Raw genomic sequence first — 23,520 nt, 5'->3', positions numbered from 1 at the left:
AAAATCTCAGATTGGCATTTTGTTCTGTGAAGGGCTTTTGCCTGGTTAGAGATACATAAAGGTTGGCTTTCATTTCCTTTCCTGTATGTAGAAATGAAACAACAAAAAATTTTTTTGGATGTACACAAAAGGTTTAAATGATTAAAAAATCATTTATTTCAGGATGTCTATCTATCTATCTATCTATCTATCTATCTATCTATCTATATATATATATATATATATATATATATATATATATATATATATATATATATATATATATGTGTGTGTGTGTGTAAATTTAAAGATTAACCGGTATATATGTAGATTTACCAGCTCACCGGTCATTGTATAAAAGCGGATGGTAGTTAATGCTACAGCATTTGAGGTGAATTCAGAAATAAAGTAACATCAGGGAGCTTAATGACAAAAAAATAAATAAATTAAAAGTGACTGACTAAAAGAAAACAATTCTCCTTATCAGCATTAGATTCAGGTATAAATTTAGAATGTGGAATCACTGTTATCATGGCTTGGTTTTAAGAACTCCATTTCGGTCAAGCATTTGTGAATTATTTAGCAGGTAATTCCTGTTGTGTCATGTATCAGTAACAATGTGTGCGTTCACAATACATTTTAATATATTCCCATCACCTCTCACTTCCACTTCAACAGGAACCCTCAATGTGTGAGAGAGAGAAGCTATATATACTGTAAAAGACTCCTCCAAGCTGCTGCTGTAACAGTATTTACTTTGCTAAAAAATATGGTAGCACTCTAGTTCAGGGAACTCTTATAAGCAGCTCCATACAATCTATAAGCATGTTGTTCATTTTGTGCCAATAAGTGCATATTTTGATTAGAAATAATAAATGACAATATAATTTGGGGATTTTTGCTATAACGTGTTATATTTGTTGTAATACACATTATAATTTGATACATATATAAAACTAAAGTGATCTCTAAACTAAAGTGTTACCAAAAAATACTGCTAATAATACTATTTCTGAAAAGTAACCAGTCTAAACCACAATAAAGAACACACAACACAAAGCTCCAGGTTATAAACTGAATATATGAGGAAATACAAATGTGTATATGAGGAAATACAATCATACAAATGTGTATATGAGGAAATACAATCATACAAATGTGTATATGAGGAAATACAATCATACAAATGTGTATATGAGGAAATACAATCATACAAATGTGTTAAAGAACATTGTAGATACTAGTAGATACATTGTAGAATAAACCACAGTATGTTTCCCTCACGTTTATATTCGGTAGTAGTTTCACATTTTTATTCTCTCAAAACATTAACAGAAACAGTTAACACCCCACAGTAAGAAACCATGCACTATATTAAAAGAAACCCATATAGATGATATTATGTGTGATATAGACAGTCGTTTTAAAACATATACTAGGACTATTTAAAAAACACAGTCAACTGTAATGCCTCTTAAATGTAACACATATAGTTTTTATAAGAGTATAAAATGAATGGCCACTCAGCATGCAACAGAAGAAAACATCCCCATGTGAGGGAAACAAACACAGAGATACTGGGGTTCAAATTATCTCGGTGTACACACTACCACAAAAAACCATATCCCATGCAGTAGCTTCTCTGCATCTCGGCTCTTGTTTGCTTTTCCCTTTGTCTATCACCCCAGACCGTGACTCGCCCGCTCCTTCATGGCGAGGGAGGGGTTTTAAGAGAATTACAGGATCCCCCCTGGCTTCCACCTGTAGTTGCTTGTCCAACCCACTGGAAAGAGAAATATATATTATTGCAGTATCTGCCGCTGCAGAAATATATGTAAAAACAGAAACAATGAGATATTAGTTGCTTGGTTTCTTTAATTAGTCATGCTCACATTTCTGTTATTAATGTCTTGGTCATTTCTATTCACTGTTTAGTCATTTCACTCGATAAATCAATATTGACTGTTTTTGGTAATTGATTAGGATTATGATTTACTGTACAATGTTCAAGTATCGTGAAATAACTTGGATGGTCTTCAAAAGATTGTAATCATTTTTTGTGGAGCAGCCATTTAACGATCTGGGTTAAGTATGAGCAAATAACCCTTTGATGGTTTTAAAACCCAATCACAATTTCAAGCCATGATAAAAAAAAATGAAAAAAAAATGATGTAATTATCCCATCTGCTTCAATAATAACTGGGCAGCCTTGCTCTGTAATTTAGCTCCCAGCATGCCCACACATGTAAATTGAAACATCAAGTATGCTTAATATGCAAAAGCTTACCTCGGTCAGTGGGTGCCAGTGAGCTATAGGTTTTCTAGGATATGTCAGCATTTCATTCCAGTGGTCCCGTCCAAGGCTCTCAGCACCGTTACCCACTCGACACACACCAATGACTTCATTGTGACCTACACTGTAAAAACATGTTCTTAAAATTGTCAGTTACTGTTTTCTGTGACAACAAATAACAAGTCATCACTCATTTGGGATAAACAAGCAGATACTATGTTAAACATTTTCCAAAACTCCCATGAAAAAGTATATGCCCCCCGGCAGGAAAACATCAGCATGGGCAGGTGGGTATTCCATGGGTATATCTGACTGCTATTTATGCAAGCTACTACTTGTTGGTTCCCTGTGGCTCACCAAATCAAAACAGGATGTAGGATGAGCCATCAGAACATGGGTTCAAGGTTCACTCGTGCAATCTTAACTGGGAGTCCACAGGATGCATCGCCGTTTGAACTCCCACAGGTTACAGAGTAAAATCGGATAGGGCTGGTTCGCCACAGCGACCACTTCTGGTCAAGTGCCTGACAAGGCTTTCAGGCTGGGCCTCAACCATCAGGGTTCAGTTGCTTGGGTCTGACAGGTGAAAAGAGGCAAATGGCTTGACAGCTGAAACAGAGCCTGCCTACTGATCTGCAGCTGTTTTGTTAAAAAAAAAAAAAAAGGATTTACACTACAGGTGATTAAAACATCACTGTCACTATTTTCAGACTTTCTGAAATTCAAACAAATTCAGCTCGATGATGTAAACAAATACGCCCAGGATCTAAACGCACTAAGAGAGTATTTTACAGCAGTCAGGAAGCCAGACGGAGAGCTGGACACCAAAAAGACATTGATAACTATGTGGTATGAACTTCAAAAACATTTTCTGTTATTTATTTATTTACATATGCTGTATCAGCTATATTTAAACAAAATATATAAAGTCATATTTACTATCCAACCTTGCCTCACTTATTTTCTTCACTGATTCATATATTAAATATATACAGCAGATTAAATGTACCTCGGGAAGACTATTCTTACCTTCAGGCTTCGGTAACAATAGTACTCTGTATATCTGTATTCTTCCTAGTCCTATTACTACATATGTGTCCTTTAAATAGTCCAGAAAAAATGAAAGAAAAAATGCATCTCACCGGTCATAGTCCATGACGGCTATTAAAAGGCTAATTTGGTCAATATTTTCAGGAGGAACATCAAAGACTATGGATTCATTGTAGACAGGGTTTAATGTGTTTCTTTTTGTAGATGTTTTCCTTTTCTTTAATCTCCTTCCTTCACACATTAAAGAAACCTTTACATAGGGATCTGTTAAAAAAAACATACAAAAAAACCAAATGTGGCAAGTTAGAAATGAATCAATGTACAATTGACAGTAGACAGAGAGAGAGAGAGAGAGAGAGAGAGAGAGAGAGAGAGAGAGAGAGAGCGAGAGAGAGAGAGAGAGGTACATATTTGAAAGTAGGAGATTAAGAATGAAGACTTCATTACGAATTCCTTCTTTTTCTTATATAGGTCAGTAAATGTATGACTTCAGGGAGGAGAAGAGCATCTTTGTGTTTACTTTCATGTTTTGTTTTTTTCCCGAGCAGGGGGTGACTCTTAAATATGTTGCAAAATGCTGCTTATTTCAACCATATTACATTACTCACTGCACCTACTGGTAACAAATGAGAAAGACAATTTACACGTTTCCCACAGCAAGTATACGGTACAGCATTTCTCTCATTTAGTGGTGGTCACTCTACATTTTATTGTTTTTAAAGGTGTCGATAATCAATACAAACATGATTGTAAGATCTAATTACCACAGTGCACTGTTATAGCTTCTTCTTATTTATAATGAATTAATATTGTCAGTAACATACTCTACCCAAGTATAAATGCGTGATCAATTATTTACAACAGAAAGGGAATTCAATGCAGTGCCAAAAATCAATGATGTTTGCTTAATGTTTTATCGCACTATTGTGGTATTGTGACTTTAAAGCTACTGTTTTTGATTTGGCCCTTTTGTAAGATAACTATGGTCAGGTTTGGGAGTAGCTGCCTGCTTTAATGTATGCAGAGTGGTTAAGGAGAAGTGACAAATACAATAATACAAAGATTCCTACCCGATGCACCAGTGATGTCCATGGCTTTCAGGTTTCTAGCTTTTATCATAGTAATAGTCAATCTGCCAGCAGTTGGAAGATAACACAGAGAAAACATAAGGTCTCCAAGATCCACATTATCCTAATAAAAAAGAAAATACATTCTTTTAAAATTAAATATAATGATCACATAAAGCACAGGCCATACAAATACATCATTCCCACTAAATGAATGAGAATCTAACGATAACACTGAAGGATCTGTTATAAACGATCAGCAATACTTCATGACATGCTTATTAAACTATATGAATAACATGTGCAAGTTATAAGAAGAATCACTGTCAAAACTGTAATTATAGATGCTTTACAAATGGATCATTAAACAAAGGTGTGATTAACCTGACTTTCTAATCAGGTATATGAGACAGGTTTGAAATATAACCCTGAATTCACTTTTATCATGACCCAGATTTTCATCATGTTCTATAAATAGCGTATCTTACATTTTTAACCAAATCTCAGTTTATGCAAAACATATTTCATCCAGACCCATTAAAGATCAAAAGAGTACGTTATTTTTCTCATAGAAATGATTGTTAATGCACAAATACTGATTCTGAGCAATACCACAGCATTCCTGGATGCTCATTAATAGGTCTCTTCATCAAAATCCTTTAAACAAAATTGCTGAAGCCTTTATATATATATATATATATATATATATATATATATATATATATATATATATATATATATAAGCCTAAATAAGGGAGGACAACAGCAGGCTCCAAGTTTTGCTTGATAAATTGGTCTGATTTAAAAGATTTCCAGTCCACTGTGAGCTGGCACAGACAACCCTGAGGTCTTTTTCAATACTGCCGATAGCACGATGACACAAAGGTCACACTGGTAGTCAACAGAGATTTAGTTAGAGCATCAAATGGGTTGAGGTTACGTAAGGTATCACAATCTATCAGCTATAATGTTGATGGATGAGTCAAGTCCGGCTTATGGGTAGAGGTAACTTGACAAATGTATTGTCTACTTCCAATGGTACAGTATTTATAGTTAAAGTCTAAATGATTTCTTAATGCTTACAGAGGAATGACAGTCTCATGTCATTTGTTTGTGATCTGAACACAAGGAGACAGTGTTATGACTGACTGCGTCAAACCCACAAAAGTAATCGTACCATTGCCATTCCTTATACGGGGCTCAAGATTTTAAAGGAATGCACGTCAAACATGTACGTGGGTAGTGTAGCAAGCAGTCAAAGCGAGACACGCAAAGACAACATTTCATCACCACATTAACAAACTTACCAATTTATGATTTTAAAGACTGACTGAACTTTGATCAAACAGCTATGGTTGGCATGTGTGCTTTGGCCTGCAATAAAACATTAATCTCTGACACAGTGGTCACAACCTGCTACATAATTGTCTACAGTTTGTGATCACTGTGGGGGATATTAATGTTATTATAAACCAAACACATGTTATTGTGCAAGAAGATATTTTTTTGTATTCGTTTTTAGTTTATATTTTTAACATGCTGTTTTAGGGTGTTTGAAATGTATGTCTCTGTTTAAGGTGAGTTATAAGGCATTGACCTGCGGAATATTGACTGATTTACTCCATGAGTTTTAGAATAATACATATTTAATACAGTATGCCATACTGTACTAAAGATCACCTAACATATCATTCATTTATAATACATATTTAATACAGTATGCCATACTGTACTAAAGAACACCTAACATATCATTCATTTATAGGACTAGAATTCATTAAAAAAAAAGGTGGAGATATAGTATTTAACACACTGCAGCACTGAAGCACTTAGATTTTTCAAATATTTAAACTGAAGGTGGTTCCATGAAACAAATTCCTTTCAGACTGGTAATGTAATTATCCACTTCCACTTTATAACTATAGAATAACAGTTCCCTCCATTTCCACAAGTCCTGAAATCAAATCAGTGGTAGAATGATTGGCAAAGTAGGATACTTGTGTTGGATCAATCAGATTACAGTTAAGCAGTGGGATTTAATACAGCTGGCAGAAAACTGAAGGAGTCCATCTTATACAATTATATGTCTAACACCTCACCTCACCTTGAGGCTTATTGGATACTTGTATCTGTTTTAATGGTGGAGAATGTAGTACAGCTAGCTGGAGTCAAAGATATTGACCACATGGTTACATAGTGGCATATAGTAACAGTGATTAATCAGCCCCACAGAGACCTGATTGGACTCAATGGGAGACGAATAACCCTAATTGAATTTGTAAATTATCTAACGTAATAGAGGTTTGTTTGTGTGTATACTGTATATTGTCTTAATTGCAGGGCGCAGATATGTTTATTAGATCAACCAATGGTGTTCCAGTGCCAGTGGCCTACTGAGTTTCAAATTACATTACATGCTGTAAACTGGACTAATGAAATTGTCACCATATGAACAATCAAAGCAGGTGTTGGGCTACTCTAGTTTAGACTTCAGTCCTTCTAAATATATATAACATCATTAAACAGTCGACCATCACTTCACGGAAATAGCATGTGTATTATGCATGCAGTATACAATTTTTGTGATCTTTTCAATGACTTGCACCCTGGAAAATGTCACCACCAAATATACATTCAAATTCACAGCTATCAAACCTAATAGAACCTGTTTTGGTTGCCATTGCTCCAATAGGGTACTGTAGGAAGCTGAAGGTCACCGCGACAGGAATATTCCAAAACATAGGCTGTGCAGTTAACATTCTGCAGTGAATTTAGCTTATAGTTAGATAAATGATTAAACTTAGTATGGGAGCATCATCCCTCTAAAGGATCGAAATACAAAGACCATAGAAAGAAAAGAAAATGTGTTTCCCCTTCCATGAATAAAGATACTGTATCTGTTGAATAGTGTTACACATCACATCAGTGTACTGCACTGTACCCTCCTTTAGCCAAATCTTTTGTGAAGCAGATGCAGTCTCAATAGCTTGTCCTGCAAAGTCAACATGTATTTGTTCCAGTCCATTTACACAGGTAATCTGTTCAAGGCTACAGCGCTGTTAGTTGTATGATAAACAGAAGCAAAATCTAAAAGCAGAAATATGTGATTTTCTCATTTTTCATTTACTGTCTAATGTCAAGTATGGTGGGGTAAGCAGTCTCCTTAGCTGATTTTCTAGATAATGGACTGCACTAAAATGCACCATGTCTTAAGGGCATGAATAACTGATTACTGTTGCGTACACTGAGCATTGCCGCTCCCTGCACTATTCACCCATTTTGTTTGGGTTCACCAGTGTGGAGGAGTTGTGCTCTAACCAAATTCAAAGATCCTAAAGCACAGACACAGAAAGAGGAATGAGTTAGCTATCGCAAGTAGAACAAGGTAGACATGGGAATACTGGATAATATGTGCCTCCCTCAATCCTATATCATCTCCTCAAATCATGCCTTTTACTGCCACTTCAAATTTAGGTCAGAGTTATGAATTATAACTACTTCAAGGTGGGGAGGTGTAGCATATCCAGACCGCTAAGTGTATTTCTGTGTCACATAGCCTTTTTGCTTTGGGATATGATCTGGTAACACAAATTAATCAGCTGTATGGTTGTGTTAACAATGTATAATGTTTCTCATCTTTCCAAGATGGCACACTACAGTCATAATGAATCCTCTTCTTTTCATAATGCAGCATAGGAACTAGACATGAATCTTGTGCAGATGCAATAATGAATCGCTGTATCACTTATTGATAACCATGGCTTTTAATGAATCATTCATTCATCGATTAATCACCCTACTTGAAGCCTGGCTAACTATATTCGATCAATACATATCCGACATTCGATTATGATCTTGTCTATTCCAAAGTAATTTTGTGTACCACCAGTAAGTACAACCGTTTTAATACTGTTTATTCCTTTATATACTTTCATGTGTAATTGGTGCCAATTTGTGATACATTTGTCAAACTGATGATAATTGTTGATATATTCAATGTTGACAAATGAAGTTGTGAAATTATATACAAATGATTAGCAGTTTTCTTAAGTTCCGCAGGTAATGCGAAATGATTGATAACCTATTGTAAATGGCAGCAGGTTTTTTTGAAGGTGATGACATAATGCTGCTAATTATTGGGCTCTATTCTTTTTAACAGAAGGCTGAGAGAAAATTGGAGCGAAATAGAGAGGAGGTATTTTTTTTTCTTTCATGATCTCCAGTGTGCTTCATTCAAATTGTTATTCAAAAGCTGTACTGTTGGGACCATTGATCAAAATGACATTTTAGTTTTTCATAATGCCACCTCCAGAGACTTCATCTCTGGACTTTCCCTGAGCTTTTATCAGTCAATGACAGGACAATTACATCCGGCTTATTTTGTATGCACAATAAAATTCACCATTATTTTGTAATTAATAAGCCTACATTATTCAACAGGTTTAACATTACTAAGTTTGAGAATTTGAGCTCTAGTCTTGTTAATACTGTTGTAAATAAGGTTTGGCATTTTACCAAGAGGCATACAATGGCAGTTGAGGCACAGTTAATGTGTTTTTTTCTAATAAACTATTACCTCAAAATAGCCTAATAGATATTGCACATCTTCTGGTTTCTAGTGGAGAATGATAAACCTACTGTACATACAACTACGGCTACAGTAATACGAACACTACCACTACTACTAGTAGATCCTGCGTCACTTTACCGACTCGGACGCCGCATGCCCTTTCTGTGGTCGGTCCGGGTCGGTAAGTCACATTTATTTTTCGTGCGCCAGGCTGCAGCCGTTTTTCCTGCTGCTTAGGAATCTGCTGCTGCAGTTCTGGCTGCACTTTTCACCCACCCTCCTCATTTTCGGGCACCCTGTCCATGGCTCCAGCAAGAAGAGAGACCTCCTCGTGAATCTGCTCCTGGCTCTTGCTAAACTGGCAATTTACAAGACCAGGAAGCGCAAGATGATCGGGGAGGGTCTCTTTGACATGTTCAGGGCCCTTGTCCGGTCACGGGTTTAGTTAGAGAGCGCCCACGCGGAGTCCGCTGGCGACATGACCTCTTTTATCGACCAGTGGGCTCTAGGGGGCGTGCTCTGTACCACCTCCCCTTTCGTTTTGCAAATTTAATTTACAGTCCTTTTTGAACTGTTATTTTGTTAAGTGAGTTAAGGCCTAGTTCTTGTTGGCACCCCTATTTATTTAGGGGTGCTAAACTGAATTTGGGCAGCTGGTGTAGTCCGCCCATTGGGTCTTAAATAGGACTACTACTACTACTACTACTACTAATAATAATAATAATAATAATAATAATAATAATAATAATAATAATAATAATAATAATAATAATAATAAACACAGAATCTTATTAGTTTCATCGCTTCACACTAGAAGTCTCTCCTCTCCTGCTATTTTACTGCTCAACACAACAACAGCACTACATCAACAACCACCTACAAGGCATCTGCTGAGCTGCTTCACATGATATCCTGTCAAGATAATATTTGTCAGCATTAGAAAAGGGGTAATACTGTGAGCTGGAATTACAGTAGCCTTCCTGTGAGCTGTGGGTAGGCACCCTTGACACTTCCAGCCCAGGTCTTTCTTCCAATCATGTCCTTTTTGAACTGCTGAATGGACCATTAGTCCCTTAGGGCTAGGTGCACTAAAGTGTTGTGCCTGTCGCAACAGTCACAAACCAGTCGGAAGTCTTGGGTGAAATGTACTAAACAAGCGCAATGCAATCATGTCCTTTTTGAACTGCTGAATGGACCATTAGTCCCTTAGGGCTAGGTGCACTAAAGTGTTGTGCCTGTCGCAACAGTCACAAACCAGTCGGAAGTCTTGGGTGAAATGTACTAAACAAGCGCAATGCTATTTGCGACTTTTTAGGGAATGCTTTGTGGCAGCAGTTTTACTTTGCGGTTCAAGCCTAGATGAATATGTATTTATAGGCGTTCCTGCATAAATTCGCAAAAAAGGGGTAGAGATAGTGCAAATGAGGGTTATCAAATATTATAATGAGATGTACAAAAAATTTCTATGACATTTCTATGACATTTCTGGTTTCCCCAGCTTTTGGGAGCAACAGACTGCACACGTGGCACTAACCCCTCCAACTCCTTCTGAGCATCTGTATAGAACCAGGATCTATTTTGTTTCAATTGTCTAGGCTACTAAGTAGGTCAAGTTAAAAATAATAATAATAAAAAAAATAAAAACATGCTACAATCATTTAGTTTCAATTTAAAATAATATTTTATTTGCATTGTACACCAATGTGTACAATGCAGCAGCATGATTTATTTTGTGTTACCGGTAGGCTAAAGTAAAAAGAAAGTGTGCTAGGTGTTCATTTCATTTTACTACTGTACTGTACACTGCATAGGCGTACTGTACAGATTTATATTTGTACATAATGTAATGTGTAGCCTACCCAAAACACATTAGTGTTATTTCAGTGCAATGCTTTACATTTAAAATGCATTGAACACTAGAAATGTATGTGTGTGCAATTTTATTGTATTTTTTTAAACCCAACACCTCCTTATGTCGGACAAACATGTCCGGTTTAGCGAGGACATGTTTTTTGGGGGTGAAGGTGGGGGCCCCACTATAGAATCTGATAGGATTAAACTGCCATTCATTTTTTATATATATATGAATAGATGGAACGGAATGCATTGTACAGATGACTTTTACAAAAACAATGTTATTTTGATTCTTGCATCCTTGCAGCAAACCACAACTCAACTCCCGCTATGGAGATCTCGCAAAGAGGAACAACAAATATTTAAATTAATATATTGTGGCTCTCTTCATTAACATATTTTCTCTTAGTACATGTGACAAAATGTTTACTTTGCAAATTGCAGGTACATTTGTGCTACAACTGGCCCATCTTAGTACACCCACCCTTTATTCTCAAGTTCTGTTCCTACAGGACTTGAGAATAAGTCCAATGCAATTGTACACAAAAGTAATGTTTTTTCTATTTTACATTATCCTAAATCTGCAACTCCAACTTTTTCTTTCAGTACTGCAAGGAAATTATATTTCAAGACTCTTTTGAACATATTTTCAAAGCATTTATTCCATAAAAACAAACTTGAAATTGCTCAAGAGACCTTAAATGATATTACTTAGCTGCAGTTAAAATGAAAACAGGAATCTTTACAGCACAACAGAAGATTAACAGCACAAGCAGCTATTTTCTAAACTATAAAAACTATCCATGTACTTGTTCCAGAACTGTTCTAAATCCCAAGATTACCACCGATAGAGAGCCAGCACTGTGATTGCATCTCTGTGGAAGCAGAATGTCCCTGTTCTAGGAGTAAGTAGAATGAATCTCAGTGGGAAGTGATAGGAACCTGATGAATGATGCAATGGCCGCAGGAGTGAGATCTCACACCAACATGACAGGCCTCATTATCTTGAGCACAGATTATATTATCTGTGGAGCAAAGGGAGCAAGTGGCAATGTTCTGAGACACAACAGTGAGCAGAAATTAAATTCCATAGTTGGCATGGAAACACAAGTTTTGGATCAGTCTTAGAACTGCAGTTCCTTGTGCTAAAATAGTACTGTGGCATTTGCATTTCTGAATGTATGATATTTTAGTTTAATGTCAATGGACACTCTTAAAATAACTGTTTCCTATATCTGTGAGCATTTATCTCCCAGGACCCCTGGAAATTGTTATGTGTTCTTTATGATGGTTATGTGTTGTGATGGGTTTCATTTAAAAACACTTTCTGCTGCATACTCACTGAACTGGATGCTGAAGTTTTCATTTAGTCATCCATGCAGTTTATCAAACCTAAGAAGGTAGGTACTGGCACAATATTTAAGCTGTTATACCATCAAAGGCTGTTTTATCTTAAACTTGGACAGTCTTTATTATTTCCAGCCCAAAATAAGTACATTGATTAAAATAGTTTTTTTCTGAATATAGTATTTCAAAGCACTTTATTCTAAAATCAAATAAAAGCAATAGCTTTTGTATAAATATGTTTAATTATTTTACTTGAAAAAATAAAACATCTCTATTTCTAGTTTGCCCAATTATTAACTCTGATTTCCTGGTTGCTGAGGGAGTCAATTTATCACATCACACAATGATTGGAAGGGAGTTCCAAAGATTGTAAAATAATCTAAATAAATATGCATTCAATTATAAACTGTCTGAAAAAAAAAAAAAAACACTTACCGTGGTGACATATTGAATGTCCCTCCAGAGATTTGTTTCTCTTGGAAAATCCACCAAATCTAAAAAGTTGTCCACTGCTACTTGTCCAATCATGTCGTGCCTGGAGAATCTATCGAAGTCATACACACTGAAGTGCAGCTTTCTAGAGGATAGCTCATTGTACGCCACAGGGAATAAGAACACCTCATCAAACACAGGGTGCAGAGTTTTCCTGTGCACTTTAGTCTGGTGTTTGGTTTTGCGATCAGGTAGTAAGTAGATCTTCACATAGGGGTCTGATGTGCCGGAGAAATCTTTGGCTGGCAGATCGACTGCTTTGTGGATTTTAACAATCAGCTGTTCCAAGTCACAGTCAAATTTAAGAATGAAATTGAGCTTTCCACAAGTTTTGCTATTATTTCTCTTTCCGTCATCTGTATCCACAGATCTTTGTTTATAAAGCTCAGGTTTAATCCGCCCAAGCCCAGTGAGGGAATCCTGCTTTTGAAATTGCTGGATACTGAAATCCGGGTTGGAGAGATTCAGCTGCCTCCGTATTGAGTTGTGCCTTTGAAAAAAAAGAAGATATTTTTAAATCCACCATTATCGTATCATTTAACATACACTGGAGAAATCGACCTTTATAAAGCTCTAGACTCATTACTCTTTAGACCGCACTGTTGGTCTAATACTGTCAAGTTTTCTCTGGGCTACACTATAACTAACCTGCAAAGAAACTGTATTTTCATCTTGTAACACAAGCTCATACCAAGCATAAAAATGGACAAAAAAAGGCAACTAACCTAACAGAAGATGTTGGTTCAGTAATCTGCCTCTGCATTCGTACATTGTGGAAGCAGTTCTCTTTCACCACTGACTGGGCTTCAAGCGGAATGTCAGGGGAGGTGTGGCTGATCTTCATGGCAGACTCTGGAACGACAGTGGCTTCCTTCACATAATCCTGGCCATATTCATTGTCGTTGACCTCCACATCGGTGTATGTGGGCTGCTCGGGCTGACTCTCTTTGTTTGCAGAGGAAATACCACGTTCACGCCATGGGATCCAACACAGCTTCCAAGAGACAAAAAGAGACACACCAAAGAGAGCTAGTCCACAGGCCGTCACAACCAGAGAGAGCAAGCTCACTGACACATCTGTAAGAAAAGAAGTAGCAACTTAGTGTCATTGGAATAGTGGATATTAAGGCACTGTTCACTTTTGCCCACATTTTATTCCCTTAGCTATACTATGCATTAACCATAGTTTTACCATAGTTTGCCATGTTTTTTAAATATTATTTAGCATACCTATCTGGGCTTTACCATGCGTATACTGCTTTCTTATACTTTGCTATGCTTTTACTATAGTCAACTTTTATAAGGCATGTAGTCCAGAGGATATCATTTTAGTGAATGTCTACAGACACTTCCCAGAGGTCTTATTATTTATTTTTCTCTTGTTCAAATCCACTGCAGATCTTTTGATAGGTTCTATTTTCTAACATCAAGCATACATCTTCTTTAAATCTCATTGCTTTACATAAAACTGCATAAATAGCCACATCCAAAATCAGTTGCCTAAAAATCACTAAACAGGTTGATTTTATTTATCTATTTGAAGAAGCACACATTGGGAGTTTCAATGCTGGATGGAGCTTCCATCATTAATAATTTCATATTATGGTTGACTGCTGAAAAGTAGTATTTTGAGCAACACTATTCCACTTTTCAGCTCACAACCCAATGCATTCTGGTAAGTGTAGTCCTACTTCTCTTAAAGGAAAGAGCTAATGTGAATGGTACCTGAGACAGGTAAAATACCAGAATGCATTGGGTTTTGAGTTGAAAAGCCTGAACTGTCCCGAACACGGAGCCATAAGTCACCTTAGTTGTTGGGAATTCATAACAAGTCGATTAATTTAACGAGGCAGTGTGTGCAATTCATATTCACTTTACATGTTGATTAAAAACAATTCATTTGTGGTTTAGAGAGGTGAGTTAAAGAACCTGACCTGTCTTAAAGTGTTCTGTAATTATGGGGCCTATGCTTGCTGGCCACAGGGCCCCTCATAAAAAGGATCTCCCAGTGATTAAAAAAATAAAGCACTTGGTCAGGAAAAAAAAAAGACCTTGCGCAAGAATGTAATAAAGAAAATAAACTCCATTGTTCTCTATGGGAAGTAAACCATATGAACTTAGGGCTAAACATTGGTTGGCCACTTCCAGACACCTCTACATTAATACTAGACGTGACATGTGGAAGTTGGAGCAGGTAAGTGATACTTTTAAATAGGTCCTTACGCATTTCTTAGTCAATAGTAATATTTCTGCAGAAAATGTGGTTTTGTAAGAGCTTTGTGAGCAGACAACTGTTTGTTTGTTTTCTATGAACAGCACTGGTGCCATTGGATATAACACAAAACATGTAAATATACAGCAGTTAGATGTTACCATGAAGGCCTATGTTTAGGTTAGTATGAGATAATAAAAAATGTTTTTTATAATCATCTAAGAGTATTTGAAAGCCTCCAATAAGTGTACAATTATGGAATGATATTTTAAAATGTACCCGTAAGTAAGCTAAGAGGCATAATCACAAGGATGTCCTTTTTAATTATTTTAAAATGTTATACTATTGTTTTCTTCACGATAATCCTATCACTGCTTTAAAAATCATTATAGTTTCTGTGTGAGTAGTTTTATTGGAAAAAAGGATGGTTAAAAAAAGAGTTTGGGTCAGATTGGTGCTTTTTTGCTTAGCCTTCCCAATTTTCCCAACTCGCAGTGTGAAAGTGCATGTTTACGCATGACAGATACTGTTTTCTTCCAGACAGTATAAGATAATAAAGATGGCTTTGCTTTAATAATCAATAAGATAGTCCTATGTCATGAACTGGATGCATAACAATCCATTTAAACAGCTTTTTTTTAAAAAAAGGCCTAACATTGAAACTTCAATTTTTATCTAACAGGATATTTATTTATATTGTACTTATTTACTGAGTTTGCAAACCAGATATAATACAATATATGGAGGACAGTTGCCTGAGTATCAGAAATGTCAAGTCTTATTTCCCCTCTTCACTCCCTCCACCCTCTGCTATTTAATACCTATTTCAAATCATGCAAAATCCTTTCGAAGGAGGTCCAGCAATATACAGTGATTTCTTAGAAATTTGGCAATGGCCACAAGTGAACCCCAGAGGAAGGGATAAAGCTAACACACATTCTTTTATGGCTGTGGTTGATTTGGTTTTCTATAGTCAATTAAAAAATATATATATATATATATTAAAGTTTAAAATTGTAAGGCACAGATGGCAATTAGCAGGTACCATCACAGCTGATGGAGAGCGTCTATAAAAAATGAAAACAACTTTTTTTTTTAAATGGGTCTACACTGAAATAAAACATCAGTCTTGAAATTGGACTCCTGCTGCTAATGGGAGATTTTGGAAGCATCTGTAGTTGCCTGCACAGAGCTATAAAACAGGTCTCTTCATTTTAAACCTGAAAGCTAGCCAGTTCTTTTGATTATCATGTAAAGCAATGCTTTTTGGCTCCAAAATTAAATAATCTTCTAGCTTGGTATTCTGCATGGCAATGCTTAAAACTGTTTGTTTATAATATTTGCTTTTTCACAGCTTTATTTAAATTTGATATAATGTATTTATGAAAGCAAACCTGTATCATCATACTTTGTTACTAATAATAGTATGTTACAGTAAATTTGGCACTAAATCAAATAAACCTACTTGCTAATGCTATCTCAGTACCAGAGCTAAACAAGGTCCTGCTGCTCATGCAGAGATCAGCTCGCTCCTGCATGATTAAACACAGTCTCTGTTTGTATTTAGTTAGAATTGATCTGCACAGGCACAGCAAAAGCAGATATAGTGAAGAATAAATAGGAGGTGATAAACAAAGCCAATATTTGGTATGCAAGTGGGTTTGAAAGAACTATTTTCCCTGACGTGATTAAAGATGGGTGGGTGGTCACTGTGGTAGTCCAGGCATGATTTGTGAATGACTGCACAGGTCACACATACAATACAGGAGTCTAAATATATTATAATGTCCAGTGAATCTGCCTTTTAATGTTACTTAGTAAGCCTTGCCCCTTTCAGCACTAGCTGGTATAATTTGGTGCAGTTGGAGTGAAAAAGAATTGAAATAAGATTGCTTCCCAGTAAGGGCAGAGGCGATGGATAAAAATAAGAATATGCTTTCTGTAAGATTATGATTCTGTTTAAAATGACAGTGTATGAACAGCATGAGGTTATATCCTGCTAAACATATATTAAAATTAACATATTGACATGTTTACCTTTGTAAGTTTAAAGAGGCATGTTGAATACCTACAGTACAATACAGGTTTTAAATAAACCCAATTGACAAACAAATGAAGCTGCTGGCAGCAGTTAACCCTAATGTTTCTAAATAAACAGGACTGGAACTCAGTATGCTTCTTGGTAAGGTTCTAATTGCAAGTGAATCAACAGATAACCAAATGTTTCTCCAGTTTATCCAGTTCTGACGATCCAGCCCTGCTTAGTGATATGGTTTTATTTCATACATCTTAAGTATATCCTGTTATATGTGTGAACATTTACAAAAGCTTTACATGCTACACTCTAGGGGAGTCCATGCAAGCTGGCGTGGAATTTGGACCAGAAGTATCAGTGTTTTTGGATGGGGTCTAAATGGAACATGATTCAGTCTTATTTGAGTTCAAGACCCTTGACCCAATTTCTAGTTGTTCTTTTTTCATGCTACAGTCTACTACAACATATTGCAATTCCGATGTAAGCTTAATTTGATAGGATTATCATTATGTTTAACATAATTGGGTGATAGAAACCAGTGTATTTTATAATACTGAGTGTTTACTACCTGCAAATTAACAAACCCAATCAGATGTTAAGCAGCGGAACTGCTGTATAATCACCTTGAAAATATCATGTGCGTGACCAAAGACAACTGGCAATTACATGCTTGCATGAATAGTGCACACAAAGTTTTTTATACTTTTCCTATTGTAGTCGGTTCTGTTACTTCAATAGAAGGTACCATTTGGTGGATTCATTCTTGTCAGGTATAATCCATGTAGGCATATTAATGGAGTGTGCACACAAATCACTCTGGTCTCTTACTGGTATTTCTATGGGCTGGTGGACTCAAATGTATACAGGAATGCTACAGAAATATTTATGGGGTACAAGTTCATTGCTATTATATGGTCAGGATAGCGAAAGAACTCTAGAAATGTGCAAAAGTTTGCTGACTTCTCATTGCCTGTTATTTTTATTATTTGTTTATTTAGCAGACACCTTTATCCAAGGTGACTTACAGAGACTAGGGTGTGTGAACTATGCATCAGCTGCAGAGTCACTTACAATTACATCTCACCCAAAAGACGGAGCACAAGGAGGTTAAGTGACTTGCTCAGGGTCACACAATGAGTCAGTGGCTGAGGTGGGATTTGAACCGGGGACCTCCTCGTTACAAGCCCTTTTCTTTAACCACTGGACCACACAGCCTCCTAATGGACACCTTTTGCAGGCTGTCTTTCTGAGAGGCCAAGGACTGGATGATGAACCGTTAAGGGGATGGTTCCTTTACAGCATGGTTGAGCCACGTAGACTCATTAATGTTGCCTGCGCTGGTTTCTGTTATCACTGGATACTAGTACCTCAGTCTCCTTTATTATTGATCCAAGATATTTTACAAACGCTGACATTTTTTTTGTAACAAAAAATGTATAAATAAGGCAAACTGAATGACAAATATCTACTATATTGTAAAGCTTTATAAGCAAAACTGTACCTTTTTTTAAAAAAAATGTTACTATATTTTGTGTTTGTCTTTGTAATGCAGGCATAAACATTGTCTTTTACAGTCCTGAGACCTGAATTCACAGCTTTCTTTATTTATTTTAAAGTTTGAATTCCTTGATTTGCAGGATTTTATGTTACTCATCTAAGTGGGGCAGGGCACTGACATTGTCTTGCTAAAATACCTGTTTAATCGCAGCTGGTGTTTGTGCTGGTTTCTTTTAAGGGGCATGACTTGAATGCATTTGCAAAGCATAGCTGTCTGGTATTTTCTGTTTAGCAAAATTGGGTTCCTTGTTGTCAACCATGCTTCATGAAAAATATACTGTATATGTATTATATCTCCTCCCACCTCCCCCATTTCTAATGATCCAGTATCCACAATTAAATACATTTAGAAGCTTCAAATATCAAGTATATGTTCAATTATTCAGGTTTATTTTAGGTGGGTTATGTAAGTGTCAGGCACATAACTGCTAGAGTTGTTATGAGATCATTCATGATTTATAACATATGTAACACTGCTTGATAAACCTCCTAGTCCCTGGGAATATCACATACACACTGCTATTCTTGGTATACACTTCCTTGAAAATCTATTGAACATTGCTTAGTGTCAAAAGTGCAGCACAATAAAGTAAACACTTACTATTTTTAATCAGGTTCTCTCTATACCATTTATTGTTCCAACTACATACAGTAGGTGACATTTTCTATAAAGGTTCACATGGAGTTCAAGTAATGAACACAATGTAACTATAGAAGACTAGAGGCAGCAAGTACTGTATATACATGAGACTCTGCCAGGTTTCACTGGGCATCAGAGTGGAGCAATACTATTAGCGACTGTATTTTACCAAAGCTTTTGTCTTTCAATGGGTGGGGCATGTATGACTGTTCATTACAACTTAACTGTCTCATTTTCCTTTTGCTGTTGGTATTATTATTTATTTCTTAGTAGACGCCCTTATCCAGGGCGACTTACAATTGTTACAAGATATCACATTATACATTATTTCACCGATATCACATTATTTTTACATACAATTACCCATTTATACAGTTGGGTTTTTACTGGAGCAATCTAGGTAAAGTACCTTGCTCAAGGGTACAACAGCAGTGTCCCCCACTGGGGATTGAACTCACAACCCTCCGGTCAAGAGTCCAGAGCCCTAACCACTACTCCACACTGCTTTACAGTATAATTTCTGCATTTGTCTTTTAATTGTTTTTCATAAGTATGCTTGCATATAGTTCACTATAGGAATTGACCGATTTAAAGAACTACACGTAGAATAAAGAACAAACAATATGTAAATATATTTTGTTTCATTTGATGAATTGGTTAAGACTTATGCCGTCAACTATTATGTGCAACACAACTTATTTTTTGTATCTTAAGCAAGATCCAACCAATTAACGTAGGGTATTTATATATTGGAACAAGTATTTTTGTTTTAACTAACTGAAATTGAATTAAAATATATAACGTTGACTTATTTATAGCAATGTGAAAAGTAGGTTACAGACGCACTGTAACAGAATTCTAGAGGCGTGGCAGTTGTTTTTTTTGTATCGAGGTAGGTGGAGTACTGGAGCGCCATCCTTTAGCTTCAAAGTTATGATTGAAAATACATTGCAAAATAATTGAAAAATAAATCAAATATAATTTCACCCATCGATATATCACTCGCATATGTTTGTTTGCTTATTTATTTATTTATTTATGTATGTATGTATGTATGTATGTTTTACAAAAAGTATTTAAAGCAATTTAAAAACAGAAGTCCTATTCAATAAATAATATTGCTTTGACCAAAAATACTAGTTTAGGGTGATAGATTTACCATTACCTGAATCTGTATATCGGGGTATGGAGCGATAACGGATATGATTTATGAAATCCTGGCAGCTGTCGTTTTGCACCTCCCCTTTAGAACAGAGATCCGATAAGAGCTGCAGCGCCTTTTGACAAATCTCGTCCTCTCTGTCTCCAGGCATTTCCCACCAGCATCCTTCTGAATGGAGGGACTCTCAGGCAGCACCACACCACTCGATACCCTTAGACACCGATCCACGGTACACAGTGCAGCTGGTCAGCACAAAGCACGCTTCATTACAGTACAAACGCCCCCCTCGTAGCTGATGCAAACACCATCCAGTTCAATCTTTATTGGAAGTCTAAGACTAGTCTTTCTCGACTGGTCAAACTTGTGATTGACAAACCCCAAAAGCGATCCCGAACAAAACAAAACAAATAATACTACAAGACCACTGGTTGCATGCCACGAGTCTAGAATAATTCGGCACTACAGTAGTGCGCTGTTCGCTGAAGCAAGTGCTGAACTGACGCTCGCGCAGAGTCTGCATGAATGGCTCACCAGTTCTGCAGGCATTCACTTCTCTGTGTGATTACCATGGGATTTCCAGCCTGACTGGGTTCAAACTGCACAGCTAATTATGTCAGCGATTCATACTGGATATGTTATCCTGCTGTAGTGTTCCTGGTATGGCTTTTTAACTAAACTTTAACTGATGACATGTGCGTTGCTACAAGATTTGCATTATATCAGCACTTTGATGGATGCATACAGAATTTACGATATAGCTATAAAGAAAGATTGTATTCATTGAGACATAATCTTGCTGTACACATGCACACATTTACTGGATATGCATACGTCTTATATTATCTATTTGTTGTTAATTGGACGTAATTTGACTGGCGTTTTCTGTATTATGGTGAAAATACACTTCACTATGAAGTTATAGATGCAAAAGAGGTTTACTTTTGAAACGTAGTAGTGATCCTGACTTGAGTATACAGATAGAGAAATCCGTGCAAACAAATATCTATTAAGTGAAATTATTGACAGGTTATGAAAATAATAATAATAATAATAATAATAATAATAATAATAATAATAATAATAATAATAATAATAATAATAATGAAGATGGTAATAAAATAATACACATGCATAGATTAGAATCGTTAAACAAAAACATAGGGTGTAATATAAGCCCCTGAGCTACTGCATTTTAGTGTTATGATTCTGTAATTTTAATATGCACTAAATGAGTTATGCATATTTACATGAATTAACCCTTTCATGCATGGCGACCTAATATGGGGACGGATAAAAAATAAATCTGTTCTAGTCTTTATATGGGGGTATATGGAAGACGCAAATGCATGATGACCTCGTACGACGATACTATTTTTGTCCCCATATAAAGCAATCAAACTGAAAATTTTTCCAATGAAAAATGTATTTAATAGGTGTCCAAAACGACAATGTTTCATGCATGAAAGGGTTAATTGCTTTTATTTTATTTATATATGTATTAATCAATGTTTTCTGTACAAACTAAGAAACGCCCATTCCTGTTACAACCTGTTGTTTTTGTTTGAAATGACACGTTTCCATTTTAATACCGTTATTTGTGTCATGTTACGTAAGCACTGTGCAAATTGAGAGATACATGATTTCCTGTATCAACATAATCATCGATAAAGTATGCTCTTACCATAACTTGTTGTAATTTGGTTAGAATCCAGCTTCATCTTGGGTGTAAATGCAGCTTTTGTGAAAAAGTTCTCATTTGGAAACATTCTAAAAAGCGAAGATAAAAAACTAAAAACTTTCACAAGTCCACTGACCTGCTGGATGGATACTCTGTATAGGAAATTAGGTGTGCACTCAACCTGCCAACCCAGCAACAATTGCTCCAAGCCAAATAAATGAGTGAATAACTTATGAGGTAGCATTCATAACAATACCAGCTTGCTGTATATGAGCATACAACCTTTGAGTCTTTGAGAACTCCAGTGTGATACAGTATAATAGGCAAAAGGTGGGAAAGACAACACTGTAAGCATGCTTTCTGAAGAACATGTTGTTTTGTATGTAATGTATGACAATTTGTGATAATTTTGTTTATTTGGTAAGAATGCATTAAAAATGCATGTCCTTTTTTCTTCTTTTTAAAGCTGTTAAGTGCCTAGCAACCATATCCCTTCACAAAAGAATGAATAAAACAGCTCCTGGTTATGCTTATTCAAAACTGTTTGGCAAGCTCGTGTCTTTTTTTTTTTTTTTTTACAAACAAGCTGTAAATATTGGCTTTACTGTTTATGTATATATCAACAATATTTAACAATATTATAATGTTGGAAAACATTACATAACCAGACTTTCCCCAGGGCTTCATTGTACCAACTTAACATAGTTATATAAAATAAAGGACCCCTGCCTTATATTCAGGAGTTTAGGTAACTATTGACAATTACACTGAAGAACACATGCCTACTGCACTAGATATATTATATAACTGTTTGTTTATTTTGACATTTAGCTTCATTCTACCTGCTTTGTCATTGATGTCATGATTATAGTGATTTTTACCAAAAGTCTCCCAAAAAACAAATCCTAATTCAGTATTATTATTATTATTATTATTATTATTATTTATTTCTTAGCAGACGTCCTTATCCAGGGCGACTTACAATTGCAAGCAAATACATTCAAGTGTTACAATACAAGTAATACAATAAGAGCAAGAAATACAATAATTTTTGTTCAAGTGTGACAAACCACAATTCAATAATATAGCAGATAATAGTGACAGTTACATCAGGGTATGATTAAGTACAAAATACTACAGGTTAAACACTTGGCAGATTACAATATTCTGAAGTACAAGATTAAATGCAGTAAAATAGGGGGCTGATAAGAGCAAAATAAAGCACATTTAAATGAAGGGTGATAGTGTCCCAGGATACAACAGAGGAGTTCTACAGGTGCTGTTTGAAGAGGTGAGTCTTAAGGAGGCGCCGGAATGTGGTCAGGGACTGGGCAGTCCTGACATCTGTAGGAAGGTCGTTCCACCACTGCGGAGCAAGGGTGGAGAAGGAGCGGGCTCAGGAGGCAGGGGAGCGTAGCGGAGGTAGAGCCAGTCTTCTAGTGCAGGCGGAGTGGAGAGGTCGAGTGGGGGTGTAGGGAGAGATGAGGGTCTGGAGGTAGCTGGGTGCAGTCTGGTCAAGGCATCTGTAGGCTAGTACAAGAGTCTTGAACTGGATGCGAGCGATGATCGGGAGCCAGTGTCCTT

The 23,520-nt window shown here is 36.2% G+C and overlaps 1 protein-coding gene across 2 annotated transcripts; it reads right to left on the bottom strand.

Annotated features, from left to right (window-relative positions):
- Positions 1-297: 297 nt before the first annotated feature.
- LOC117434801 (synaptotagmin-9-like) lies at positions 298-22,079 on the bottom strand. Of its 2 annotated transcripts, none has more exons than XM_034057463.3 (7): positions 21,940-22,079; positions 13,378-13,729; positions 12,596-13,142; positions 4,393-4,513; positions 3,415-3,586; positions 2,267-2,396; positions 298-1,762 (listed from the first exon to the last, which is right to left on the bottom strand). In XM_034057463.3, the coding sequence occupies exons 1-7, from the start codon at positions 22,022-22,024 to the stop codon at positions 1,688-1,690; spliced, it is 1,482 nt and encodes a 493-aa protein (XP_033913354.1). In that variant the 5' UTR covers positions 22,025-22,079; the 3' UTR covers positions 298-1,687. The 2 variants fall into 2 exon arrangements, with proteins under 2 accessions (XP_033913354.1, XP_033913353.1); XM_034057462.3 differs by lacking the exon at positions 21,940-22,079 and adding an exon at positions 20,262-20,789.
- Between the last annotated feature and the right edge of the window lie 1,441 nt (positions 22,080-23,520).

Source organism: Acipenser ruthenus, chromosome 28 (assembly GCF_902713425.1).
Source record: "Acipenser ruthenus chromosome 28, fAciRut3.2 maternal haplotype, whole genome shotgun sequence".
Taxonomy (NCBI): Eukaryota; Metazoa; Chordata; class Actinopteri; order Acipenseriformes; family Acipenseridae; genus Acipenser; species Acipenser ruthenus.
Note: the sequence above shows the minus strand (reverse complement) of the source record. Positions and strands in the feature narration are given on the sequence as shown.

Coding starts and splice junctions, on each gene's coding strand:
- LOC117434801 (XM_034057462.3), bottom strand. CDS start 20,409: ATGCCTGGAGACAGAGAGGACGAGATTTGTCAAAAGGCGCTGCAGCTC. Junction 13,730..20,261: donor ACCCCGATATACAGATTCAG/GTAATGGTAAAT, acceptor CTTTTCTTACAG/ATGTGTCAGTGAGCTTGCTC. Junction 3,587..4,392: donor GGACATCACTGGTGCATCGG/GTAGGAATCTTT, acceptor TTTTTTTAACAG/ATCCCTATGTAAAGGTTTCT.